This window comes from Apodemus sylvaticus, chromosome 1 (assembly GCF_947179515.1).
Source record: "Apodemus sylvaticus chromosome 1, mApoSyl1.1, whole genome shotgun sequence".
Classification (NCBI taxonomy): Eukaryota; Metazoa; Chordata; class Mammalia; order Rodentia; family Muridae; genus Apodemus; species Apodemus sylvaticus.
The window spans coordinates 73,463,482-73,476,784 of NC_067472.1; the positions used below are offsets into that span (position 1 = coordinate 73,463,482).

Here is a 13,303-nt window from a genome sequence, read left to right on the forward strand (position 1 = left end):
TATAAGCAGTTCCAACACTGGTTACAAACATTTTAGTCTTAGAAACACTTTTACCCATCATCAGTGCAATTACATTTCTGTTTTCCTTTGTAGTGCTTCTTGAAGGATGTAGGAATACCCTCATTGATGGAAGATAATATTGTGATTGGCAGGGCAGGTATTTCCTTGACAATGTAAACTGGCATTGTAACACCTTGTTCCTGCTTTGCTTTAGTGTTTGCAGACCCTTGGTTAGCACAGTTCCCAATCTCACCATCTCCAGGGTTTATACTCTTTACAGTTCCCAGCCATAATTTTTAGTTATGGTAGAAACAGGTACATTTTCCAAATACTTGTGTATCTGAAAGTGCCTCTGATTCCCTTGGCTCTTGATGGATAGTTTAGCTGGCAACACATTTTATGATTCCTTTTCTTTCAGCCCTCTGTAGGCATAAGTCATCTCTGGATCATCTCATACAGTTGCAGACAGGCCAAGGACAGTAGCTGAAATACAACTGTTTGCTTTGCTCGTCTGTGCTTTGGATCTTAAGTGTGCTTGGAGCCCCTCCATTCATGCTATGGGTATTTCCAGGGTTCCATTGCCCCAGAGAAACTGCCTTGGGTTTACTGTAAGTGGTTTTCCTCACTGTGGCTGGAATCCAAAACCCAGAGCACAGCCTGAAGTCTTGAAGATGTCATTTCAGGGTCGAATAGAAGCCTTGAGTGTTGGCCCCAAGGAAATTATCAGTTGCTCCTTTGTAGTCCTCTCTAGGTTTTGCCTGGCCTCTGGCACAGGAGAGAGGAACTGCCTGTCTCCTTGTGCAGGACTGGGGATCTCAGATGGCTTGATGTGTTGTGGTGACATGGGCTCCTCTCTGGCCCTCATGGATATTCAGCTCCCATACTGTTCTAATCATTTCCATGGCCTCCCACCTTTCCTCTGTGTGGGAACAAATTTAGGGTGATACTGTAATTACCTTCCTCATCTTTTTCTCCATTGCAGAGGGCCCTGCAGGTGCAGGGTGGGAGGAGGATCTCTTTGCTGACTCTGAACACCCACAAAGCTCTTCTAGAAATCTTTAGAGTGTTCTTAGGGAAATCAAGAGGAGAAAAATGAATCAGGCAAGAAATACTGAAATGTGTCAGGGTTAAGCATGTAGTGTGGAGGACGTTTTAGTATTAAAGTACCTAAACTTTGAATTAACTTAAAGTCTAAAAGTCAAAAGATAATTTTCCTAGCTCTTACCTTTTCATGTTTAGCAGCAGAAACTTCCTTTTCCTAACAGGTCATTGCTATGTCAGACTTTCAGTGTACATATTGAGAAGGACCTAGGAACTTTCACCAGAAAATACTTAACTATGTGACTATAACATGGAATTGTTGCCTTATTGATCCATGTAGAAAGGAATGTGGGAGAGAGGTTTAAACCTTAAACCAGTTAGATTTAAGTCTTAAACCAGTCTAGATTTAAGCTATTACTGATTTTAAAATGGAATGTGAGGGCAGGGAGGTGGGAGTGGATGGCTGGGGCAATACCTTCATCGAAGCAGGAGGAGGGAGGCTGATATAAGGGATTTCTAGGGGGGCTGTGGAACTGGGAAAGGGAATAACATTTGAAATGTAAATAAAGAAAATATCCAATAAAAATAAAATAAAATGTTTACCTAAAATTTTTTCACTTTGTGTGTGTGTGTGTGTGTGTGTGTGTATGTATGTATTAGTGGGGGTCATGTGTGTGCTGCAGTACCAGTATATGTCACAGTATACAAGAGGGATCCAGAGAACAACTTTGTAGCAGTTGGTCCTTTGTTCCTTCTGACGGCATCCCGGGTATTGAACTTGGGTTGTTAGGCTTATTGGCAAGTACTCTTACCTGATGAGCCATCTCACCAGCTCTAAAACAGGTCTTAAAATGTTGTTTGGAGAAGTAGGGCCTTTGCAGCTGGTTTAGCAGGTGGTGTGTGCCTTGAGCCCCACAGTGCCCTGCACCCCACAGTGCCCTGCACTGGAGACCATGTTGTCCTGTGTCAAGCAGGGGGTCAGTTGCCAGGCTTTAATTTTTTTCTTGGAACCCCCAGGGAGGCAATTACAACAATTATTATTATTATTTTTGTTTTGGTTGTTTGGATTTTTTGGTTTTTTTCGAGACAGGGTTTCTCTGTATAGCCCTAGCTGTCCTGGAACTCATTTTGTAGACCAGGCTGGCATCGAACTCAGAAATCCACCTGCCTCTGCCTCCCACAGTGCTGGGATTACAGGCGTGTGCCACCGCTGCCTGATTTTTTTTTAATTACAACAATTATTGATAGAAGATAAAGAGAGAGGTAGTTAGAGGAAAACAAATAAGAGTGGATAATTGATGAAACAGAAATTTCCTGAGTGAGTTTGGCTGCTTTGCTATATCTCTGTGACCCTCGACCTACACTTGACCAAGATTAACCCTTCGGCACTGGATAGGGAACTGTACATGCTTGTCCCAGGCACTGCAGTGGCTGTGAACTTGCATCTAGCTTCTGTTACACTTTTTCAGACGATTGCATGCAAGTTCTGGTGGCCAGGCAGGTGGCTGGGTCTCCACTGCACAGGTACGATGTGGGATTGGGGGCACCCTTAGAGCCTGTCCCTTCCTAAGGCAGCTCAGAGTGTGCTTATGGTACTTGGCTGATGAGGGCTGTGGCTCTATCCTACTCTGTCTCTTCTGTCTGTCTAGTGGTCCTTCTTTGTTTAATGAGGCACAGTTGGTTTCCTTCAGCCAAGTAGCAGACTCTAATCCACGTGGTCTATCTCCTCATCTTTGCCTTTCAAGGACATTGAATTTTCCTAGGGCGGATCCATTGACAGCCACTTCTGCATGGACAACAGGAAAAGCTTCCAAACAAAACTAAAACATCTAAAGATAGCACCTTCTAATAAGGAAAAAAGTTCCAGTGTAGAGTGCTGGGTTCATGGAAGATACCATCTATGAGCTGGAAGAGACCATGTGCTGATCTGGGCTCCCACAAAAGTTCTAGGGATAAAGGAAGCAGAAAATTTTGGTTTCTTCTGTGACACTCCTGTAGGTGTGCACAAGAATGGTTGCAATTCACTCCAGGGGGCAGGGACAAACTTTGGTGTCACAGTGAGATGCGAGCCCATGACATACTCCACTTATAGGCACTTCTTTCCATACCTCCTATATCTTAATGGGTATTTCTCACCAGGGAAGCAATTTTAATAGATATTTAACTTTATTCAGGTAGTTCCTTTTTGCACTAAAATATTTATATATGTAGGAGACATTTTTCTTTTTCTAGAAGAAGTGCTTTGAATAGCAATCATTTCGGTGTGCTGAGCTATCTGTCCATCTGGCTGTCTACCTGTGCATCTGCCTGTCTGATTTTAAATGACAGAAATGGAAGTTGCATTGCTAGACGAGGTAATAGAATTCTCCTCCATGTTCTGGCTAGTGGTGGCTGGAATGGTATCTCTGTGGCTCTGAAATCATCTCACAAATGACAGTGGCTACTGTTTGCATTCCTGACCTGATTACATGAAGATGCCAAAGAACTGAGCAGCTCCACAGTGATGTCCAGCCTAGGAGGCAAGCATTATGAATTTCAGAAGAGCTTGTGGGTCAGCCTTGCTCATTTATCAGACACGAACATCATCAGTTCCTGGTAAATAAGATGGAGAAGTACTCACTTAACCCTTGGTATTAAAGACATGCCACCCATGAGTCAGATCCCTCTGCCCTCCAAACATGGAAGATGGAGGGGCAAAATCTTGTGATGCAGAGAGTTCATGGTAACTGTTGACCCTGAGTACCTGTGGTGGTTTGAATATGCTTGGCCCAGTGAATGGCACTATTAGAAGGTGTGGTCCTGTTGAAGAAAGTGTGTCACTGTGGGGAATGCTTTGAGACCCTCCTCCTAGCTGCCTGCAGACAGTCTTCTCCTGTTTGCCTTTGGAACAAGATGTAGAATTCTCAGTTCCTCCAGTGCTGTGCCTACCTGGATGCTGCCATGCTTCCTGTCTTGATGATAATGGACTGAACCTCTGAACCTGTAAACCAGCCCCAGTTAAATTTTGTCCTTTATAACAGTTGCCTTGGTCATGGTGTCTGTTCACAGCAATAAAACCCAAACTAAGACTGTGCTCTTAGGAAGTAGGGGTCTGGCTTTGCAGATTCCCCTTTCCTGTTTAACATCTCCCCAGCTCACTGAAAGGGTCTGGCCTCAGTCATGTGCTCCTTGCCTTCTTTCAACCCACTCCCCATTCACTGTGTAGCCTCTGATCACATCTCTCTTTTCTGTATGATGCTCTCAGTTACTTCATAGTCCTTCACCAATGCTCTATCAGTACACGGCTCACCACTCCTCTGCTACAAGACCCTTTCCCAGAATTCATGGAACATCTGATCACTGGAAGTTGACCTGTCTTCCTGCACTGTGTCAGTGAAACAGCAGGACTCATCTTCTTATGCTCCCCACAATGGTAGGAGCCAGGAAGATGGCTAACATCAGTTACCAACCCAGGAAGCCCTTCTCCCAGAGGGTGTCATCAGGCCCAAGTGTGCACGGTATCCTTTACCAGCTGGAGCTGAGACTCTGGAGGCTGGATCCACTGCACAGCTCTGCTGACAGCTGGTACCTCTTGGTGGCTTGCCTCAGGTCTCAATGTGCCAGTTTCCACTTTTGAGAGGTTAAGGGAGGGCTATGTGGTGACTTGGCTCCTGGGTAGGTCTGAACTTGTCTGCGGTGCATGAGTAGACCTTCTCATACAGGTACCCAGAGTCCCTATCACCTCACTAGACCCCTACAACCTAAGGCTCCCATGTTCTTTTGCTGAGTATGTAGACATCTCCCTAGTGTGCCCTTGGTTCCAGGGCACTTTCAGTTCCTCAATGACAGTGCTGTCTGATGTTTGAAGTTGTCTGATATTTCTGGTGGAAATAGACTTGATTCACATCTACTTGAAGGTTGTTTTCCTTCTTCAAGTCAAATGAAAAGGATGCTCTGTCACTATGATGCCTCTCATGGGACATGATAGCAGGCCAGTGGGTGAAAGAGGAGTAGCCTAGCCTAGGAGACCCTGGGTCCAGGCTCGGCTGCCATCAATGTTGTCATGAGTAGGGATGGTGATCTAGACTTTGGCAGTGACAGGCTGGCATTAATTCCAGGGTCAACCTGTGCACAGGAGCTGTTCTCACAGCTACACAATCTGCCAAGAAAGAAGACAATAGATGGTTTCTATTTATGTTGTTCTGCTCATTACCATGCACAACAGAGGCCGGTTGCTGAAGCAAAAGCAACAAGTCCTGGTTAATTTGCAGAGCTCAAGCATGGGATTTATTAGCTGATTTCTACCTAGTGTCATTCACTGACTGAGGGGCCTTAATTGCAAATGGCGTCAAACGGCAGCAAGGCCAACAGTAGAGAAGGTATCTGAGAGCCCAAACATTCAGAAAGCAAATACTAGTGACAGAGAACCAGGGAGTCATTTGTGGTTGCACTTATCTAATCTGTCTGAAATATGGGGTGTGCCAGGGCAAGGGGCTATGCTGGTGTGTCAGGAGCTCATGGGGGAAGAAAGCACAATGACCACTTCTGAAAAGCAGACATTCATTTCCCTTGTCTTTATTTCTAACAAGCCCTGTTCTTCCCAGGTTGCCCACCTCTTGGTCTGGAAACATTAAAAATCACAGACTTTCAGCTGCATGCCTCCACGGCAAAGCGTTATGGCCTGGGAGCCCATCGTGGGAGACTCAACATCCAGGTACTAGTCTCTCAGATGCATTCTGGTCACACTGCTGATTGCTCTGGTCACAGACACAGGGAGGGCTTCCCCTGAGCCTGGGTTGGTGGGTGCATGGCATGGGAAGGGTGTTGGCTAGTTCTCAAGGTGAGGGAGCACTGAGGAACAGGCCTGCATGCAGAGGGATGGGGCCTCTCCAGACAGAATGCAGGACCAATGAGATAAGGACTTCCCTTTGGGTGCCCTTTGTCTAGAAACCACAAGAGCAGAATAAAGAGTACTAACAGGCATGGACATGGCCGAGATGCCGATCACCCAGTAGGGAGGTGGGCTCAACATCCCTCTCTTCCTTGGTAATCACTTAGCCTATCCGCATCATCCATAGATCCTCACTGGCTCTCAGGGATGGACAGATCACAGTGTTCTCTCTCTCTCTCTCTCTCTCTCTCTCTCTCTCTCTCTCTCTCTCTCTCTCTCTCTCTCTCTCTCTCTCTCTCTCTGTTTCTCTCTCAGCTGAGCTTTCTCTGGACACCCCCACACACCATTTATGACCACAGGACTTTCCTTGCCCAAAGGGAAGTCTCTATAGCACTCAAAGCAATAGCATTCCCCCTGAGTCATGGGCTGGGCTCCCTTCACTGCTGTAGGACTCAGCGTCTACGGCAATGCACAGCTCCTCTCTTACATTCAGGTGTGTGTAATGTTACACTTGGCTCAATCCAGGTGTAGGCAGGACTGTTGGCTTGGAGGCTGGGGAAAGCTAGGCATCCGGCAGCTTCCGCTGGCTCTCAGCCATTTCTTCTGTGCCCCTTGCTGGGCTGGGTGCAACCCTGGACATCCCTCTTCTGATTCCATTCCTTTCCATTAGAGGACTCTTTAATTGCCAGGTCTTCTAAAGCCACTTTTAAAAGTGGCAGTTGCTTAGAAAGACACATTTGGATGGGGAAATGAGAAAGTGGGGGTGGGGAGACACTATAATAAAACAAAGCCCTTATGTGTGTTTTAAGTGTTCAAGGGTATTCTCCATCATGGTGAGAAAATTATGGAGGCAGGAGCTTGAGGCAGCTGGTAACAACCTGTCCACCATCAGGAAGCAGAGAGCTGAATGCTGGAACTCAGTACTCTTTAGGATTTTTATTCTGTCCAGAACTCAGTCCACAGACGAGTGCTATCTGCATTTAGGGTGGCTTTCCCCACCACAGTTCACCCAATACTTCAAAGGCATGCCCAGAGATCAGTTCCTAGGTGATTCTAGATTCCATCAAAGTGTCAATCAAATTAGTTACCATGCTTTTGTTTCTTACGAGCCCAGTTCTTGAGCATGAGTTCAACAGGAGGAGGGGCTAGTCTTCTGCTTGTGAATGCTTCAGAGTCCAGAAATGTACATACGACACATGGGGTGGGGGCAGAGGATGTCACCAGAGACTTGGCAAAGTGTGACTGGAACGTGACCCTGCCTTGCCATCTCTGGGCCATGCATCAAGCCCCTTTGGGGGACAGTCTTTACCTTCTGGACTTTCTGTCAACTTTGCCCAGAGAACAGCCAAGATCCCCTCCATAAATGCCTGGGCGGAGGCCCACTCTGCTGACTGTGGTGAGGATAGAGAAAGGAGGTGGTTGCAAATCACATAGTGCTGTTTGTCTCCATGCAATTTTTTTTTCCTGAGGTGGTAAATTGTTTACTCCGGAGCCTTCTTCTGAGGAAATCTCTGGAACTAATGTTACAGAGCAGAGTTGCTGCTCTAATCCTTAAAGGAGAAGAGGTTTGTTTTGACCCACTGTTTAGAATATGCAGTCATCATGGTCAGCTGGAGTGACGTGGTTGGTTCATGGCAGTGGGTGCTTGGGCCTGCCTTGTCACATCTTGGTGGATCCAGAAGTAAAAGCAGGACTGGAAACTAAGTTGGCCTAGATCCCCCAAAGGCTTCAATAATTCCCTGTCTAGTAGCACCATCTAGAAATCAAGTATTCAAATATGTGAACCTACAGGGGACAATTCACAACCAGACCATGATGTATCTCTTTTTGGGGTGGACTAGAGAGGGTAGATCATGGCTCATGGCATATAAGCATGTTTTATATATGTTGTGTGTATATATGTATATGTAGGGGCACCTATGCACATGTGTGTGAAGGCCAGAAGTCAACACTGTCTTCCCCAGTCACCCTGTACCTTATATAAAGTTTTTGAGATGGGGAATTTCACTGAACTTAGAGCTCATGGATTGGATAGGCTGGCTGGCTGGCTGGCAAACCCCAGAGATTCCCCCTTGTTCCCACTTTCCTAGCACTTAAAAAAAAACGTGGTAGTAGGGCTCACTCCAGTTCTCATGCTTATGTGGTAAGTACTGAGCTGTCTTCCAAATCCTCGCTGTGTGGGCTTTGATAAGGTCTGCATGGGCAGCTTGCTGGCTAGGTCAGGGCGGTCCTTTCAGTTCCTACCTTCTGGAGCTAGCACCTCAGGCATCACGATTTGACAGATCCAGGTGCACAATTAAAGCCCGTGCTCCAAGAATACATCACCCCTACACAACAATTAGAGCCACAATCTAAAAATAACCACATCTTGTCTCACATATGAGTATTTTGTAGGCGTGTCAAGCTAATGGGATTTTAAGTGTGAGAACCACCAAAGTATCAGAATTAGAAATTGTATTTCAGTACACCTTCTCTTGCATCAGGATTTGAGCAAGTTTAGTCTAGTCCTTCCCTGGCCCGGGTCTCTGCAGGTGCACAAGGGCCCAACATCTGGGCCACATTACATACAGCTTACAGACTGCAATACTCAAACTGGCTGTGGGGCTGTAGGTAGGATGGCCATCTTCTCAGAGGTTTAATGTCATTACAGGAAAGTCCTAGCTCTGCTGTGGTCACAGTGTGGTGGTGACTACAGGAGATAAAAGTGATGAATTACCTCTGGTGATTCTCAGATGCCTCTTCTATACTCTTCAGAATCCATGGGCTCCCTTGTGGAGGACTGCCTGCTCCAGCCCAGATCAGAAATAGCGTGAGGAAAGGCCCTGCTCACTCACTGTATTCATGATATTCTGGTCCCCAGCAGAGGGAGAGCTGCATTGCCTCCGAGAGCTGTCAGCACCCCACTCGATGCTTTTTATGCATTATTTAATTTAACACTAACAGCACAGACAAGTACCATTATTGACTCTCTTGACTCAAACAAAGCAAATACACAGAGCTTGAAGGGACACAGCTAAGATTTCCCAGGAGAGGCAGCTCATGAATTTAAGATGCTTGAAACCTCAAGTGGCTGCTCCTGATTATGCCACGAAGTCACCTGGGCTGCTAGGGGAGGTCTAGGCGTGGCATCGGCAGGGAGGAGGCATCCAGGAACTCTCTTCCATCTCTGCTTTGCGCTGATGCTCTTGCAGCCGAACACATCCTCATTTCCAGGGTGTTCCCTGGACAAATTTGCTGGCAGGTACAGGAATGAGGTCCTTATGGGGTGACATCACTTGGTGTGGACATAGCTTTGCTTTACATTTGATTTTTGTTTTCCTTCTTTGACATCCATGGGGAATTGCTTCAAGAAACCAAAGGCCATGGGGGGACCCAAGTTCTTCATAGATTTTTTTTTTTTACATAACCTCCCACATCCCCCCAAATACATTAGACTGTCTCTAACATATTTGTTAGAGACAAATAGTCTTAGTATTGAATTCAATGTATGTAAGTATGGCATTATACTCAGGGAGTAATGACACCCACTCAGCATAGTCACAGAGTCTGTGTTTGAATGTCTCAGCTCTGTGGCTCTTACGATTCACAGATGGGAACAATGAGGCTGAGGACTGACTAGGCCCTGATGGTTTAATGGACTGTGTAGCTGCACCTAATGGAAGTATCCTCTGCAGGGGGATACAGAGGCTGTGTGCATTATGGTCCCCTGTTTCCTATTCCTTTGGCTGAGGGTAGGCACATCTTCATTTTTGCTTACTTCCTTTATGAGTTTTCTCCTTACCGCCAGAAATCAGCAGCACTCCAGACTTTCCATTGTATATCATAAGTGATTCTTTTAAAATATCAGACCTACAGTTTTACTGTATATATATGTGTATGTGTGTGTATGTGTGTTCGCATGCTTGTGCGCATGTGTGTATGCATACATGCATACGAGCTGTATGAGTACAGAAGCTACAAGTTAACGTTGAGTGTCGTACTTCAGGTGCTATCTGCCTTTTGGAGACGAAGTCTCTCTCTGGCCTGGAACTCAGTGGTTTGGCCAGGTTGGCAAGTCAGCTCTCCCCTGAGATCCCACTAGTTTTCTCTCTCCAGTTCTGGGGTTAAAAGCATGTTCCCAGCTTTTCTATGAGTTATGTATGCTCAACAAGCTCTTTACCATCTGAGCTGTCTCTCTAGCCCTATGTCAATGATCTACAGAAAGTTGCATGTCTGTGCTAATATTTAACTGCTAATATTTTTCATTGTTTTCAGTCTTATGATTACAGATATCAATGCCAATACACAGTTTTTACAGAGAGAGAGAGAGAGAGAGAGAGAGAGAGAGAGAGAGAGAGAGAGATTGTGGATTGTTCTGGAGCCCAATGTGGTGACAAGGGCTGTGGAACAGGAATTCAGGTTCTTCGCAATGTTATGTCCCAATATGACAAGTTTCATGAAGTTTTTGTAGTAGCAGAACAAAGGAGTGAATGAAGGGGCGTTTTCTATCCATGTCTGGGAACCTTGGATAGGTAGGTTACAGCAAATCTGGGAGAGCTCTGCTCCAGGCCTCAGGGACTGTCTGACAGCATCCTTAGCCTTTGGCTTGGCAGAAGCAAGAGGTCTATTGGTACATTCCAAAGGGATTTACATCATAGTCGTAAGCATGCTAGGTCATGCACAGAGGTAGGCAATGGGTTGCTGCTAAGAGCGCTAATGATAGCTCGACATCATGACCTGGACATTCCAGCTCTTCACAATTACTAGAAATTTGAATCAGGTAATCAGTCTTGCAGAATCTTTAGCATAACTATGGCTTTTGTTCTGGAAACTTCTGTTCACAGAGAGTCTGTTCCACAGACTTTTGGAATGGCTTCACTGGAATAGGATTTTCCCTAGGAACTTGGATTTTACATCACAAGACTTTATCAAACAATGAGCTTTAACTGGGATGCCCTGTTGCAGGAACAACTGTCTCCTTTAAGCAGAGGACTTTGAAAGTTGTAGCCCAACTTAAGACTCCATTTTTGGGAGAGGGTGTCAATATTTTCTGTGAATTTCATAGTATACATTTAATGAAGAAACAGGGCTTGTACATAGGGACCAGATTTTTCAAAAGTGTGAAAAAGAGAAGCAGTTATCAGTCTGGGGGAAGTTTGGCCTCTCAAACTGTCACAGTGATTGTCTCTCCAGGGCACCCAGGACTTTCTACTGACTTCTCAGGGTGCACTGGTCACTTTTGCCCAGAGGAGGCCCAGATTGCCCAGAAATGAGCAGTGCAGTCTCAACGAGGTCCTGTGGCCCAGTCTCTAAAATATGCTTTCATATTTTAGACTAACCTGTGGTTAGTCTTAGGAGTAACCTCATGTTGCAAGGATTCTTTTCTTGGGAGATGTAAACACTGTGCATTTCCTCTTCTTGAGGTCTCGGTGACAAACCAAAGTCTGGTTCCACTGAAATTCACCCTGGGGAAACAATGATTTTATTGGGCTTACTTACATACCCTGAGTATCAGAGTTTGTTTTCACCAACTTGGCACAAACCTAGGCATACCTGAGAACTGAGAATTGCTTCCATCGCATTTGCCTGTGGGCACTTTTTGATTGCTGATTGATGTGTAAGGGTCTATCTAGTTCTCTGTAGGCAGTGCCACTCCTGGAAAGGTGGGCTTGGACCGTATAAGAAAGGCTGCTGAGAGAGTCAGGGGAAGCAAGCTAGTAAGTAGCTATCCTCTGCTGGTTTCGGCTTCAAGCGCCTTCCTTAGCTTCCCTCTACAAAAAAATATAACCCATAAGGTAAAACGGAGCCCTTTTCCCCGTGTAGCTTTTGGTTGTAGTGTTTTATCGCAGCAACAGAAAGGAAACTAGAACAATAGGTGAGAGGATACTTTCAGGAGTGTGGGGGACCCGGAAGAAGCTGTACTACAAAAAGCCTTTTCCCCAGCAGGGATTAAGGCTTCGTTACAGCCACAGAGGGGATACTCCTCCATTAGCCTTCCCTGGCCGTTATAACTGTAACACCACTGAGGTCGCACACAATCAGGCTAGAAATGCATACATGTGGCATACACGTGGCCGTGGGAGTGGCTGCTATTCTTTGCTCTTCCTCTCACACCTCCCACCCTCCAACCATCCCCCAATTCTCCCAGAGAATGCCAATAGTGCATTGATTGGCCTGACTGAGATTGTCTCTTGCAAGCATACACAGCTACTCTGATAAAGATGTTGGCTATTTTGCTTGGAGATCCACACTGTGCAACACCTGGTGCTCAGGTGTGGCATCTAACAGCATCTCGGGTGAGGTTCATCCCTGAAACATCCTTTGAAATGTCTTAGGAGCTTTATGGGGCTGGTAAACTATGGTGTCACTGCCTAGGTGACTTGGCCCACTGTTGAAGTGTCAGGTATTTCTAGAGCAGGACCAGCCTGAGCAGGTTAACACAATTGTCATTTCCAAGTGCTGCCTCTCTGGCTCATCCTGTAGATGTTAAGGAGGACTGTCTCACCCATGGCCTGCAGCCTACAGACAGCCCAGGAGAAATCTGATTGGGGACCAACTCAAAATTGTCAACTTACTTAAAACACAAGATTTTCTGTTTTGTAATTTTGTTTGTAACTCAACTGCATGATGGCTCTTGGGAGTGACCTTTGTAGATGATGTTATCATATCACAGTGTCTTGCATGTGGGAGACAGGTTGGACACCTCTGGGTTTAATGTGTGGCTCAAAACAATTCTTTGTCTGATATGTCTCAGAGAAGCCAAAAGATTGGAGGTCCCTGCTTTTCATTTCTAAGATTTATTCCTTTATTTTATGTATATGAGTACACTGTAGCTATCTTCTGACACACCAGAAGAAGGCATCAGATCCCATTATAGATGGTTGTGAGCCACCGTGTGGTTGCTGGGACTTGAACTCAGGACCTCTGGAAGAGCAGTCAGTGCTCTTAACCACTAAGCCATCTCTCCAGCCCCAGGAGGGAGGTCCCTGCTTTAAAGTTATAGTTAGCAAGCGCCGACATATACATGCGAACAGAGGAAGGAGATCTCTGAAAGCACACAGCTTGGACTCAGCAGTCACCACAGCTCCTACAATGGTAGGAAAGTTGGCCTCACAATAGAACTCGCATGAAAGGGACAATGTTTTGAGGTCACAAGAAGAGCATACTATGCCATAGGTACCAGCCCTCTACATTGTGGCAGCTTAGACAGTGGCACATGGTGGGCTCTGTCTTGTCTGACTCACACTGACCATTTATATCCCTTTCATGTAGCTGAGTGCCTGTAGGTGTTGACCAGCATCAGTGCTAGAGTACTGCTTTCACGGTGCTCACAGAGTATCTTCAAGAAGATATGGGGTCCAGTTGTAGGATCTGATCTTTTTACTTGAAGTGATATGTGAGCTAAGGCACACG

At 45.8% G+C, this 13,303-nt stretch overlaps 1 protein-coding gene across 2 annotated transcripts in view; it reads left to right on the top strand.

The window, feature by feature from the left end:
* The window catches only part of Cpxm2 (carboxypeptidase X, M14 family member 2), a 112,019-nt gene that overhangs the window by 21,595 nt on the left and 77,121 nt on the right, over nt 1-13,303 (top strand). For both annotated transcript variants that reach the window (XM_052196857.1, XM_052196865.1), the window contains one exon: nt 5,625-5,734. In XM_052196857.1, coding sequence (XP_052052817.1) covers nt 5,625-5,734 — 110 coding nt within the window. The remainder of the gene's footprint in view (nt 1-5,624; nt 5,735-13,303) is intronic.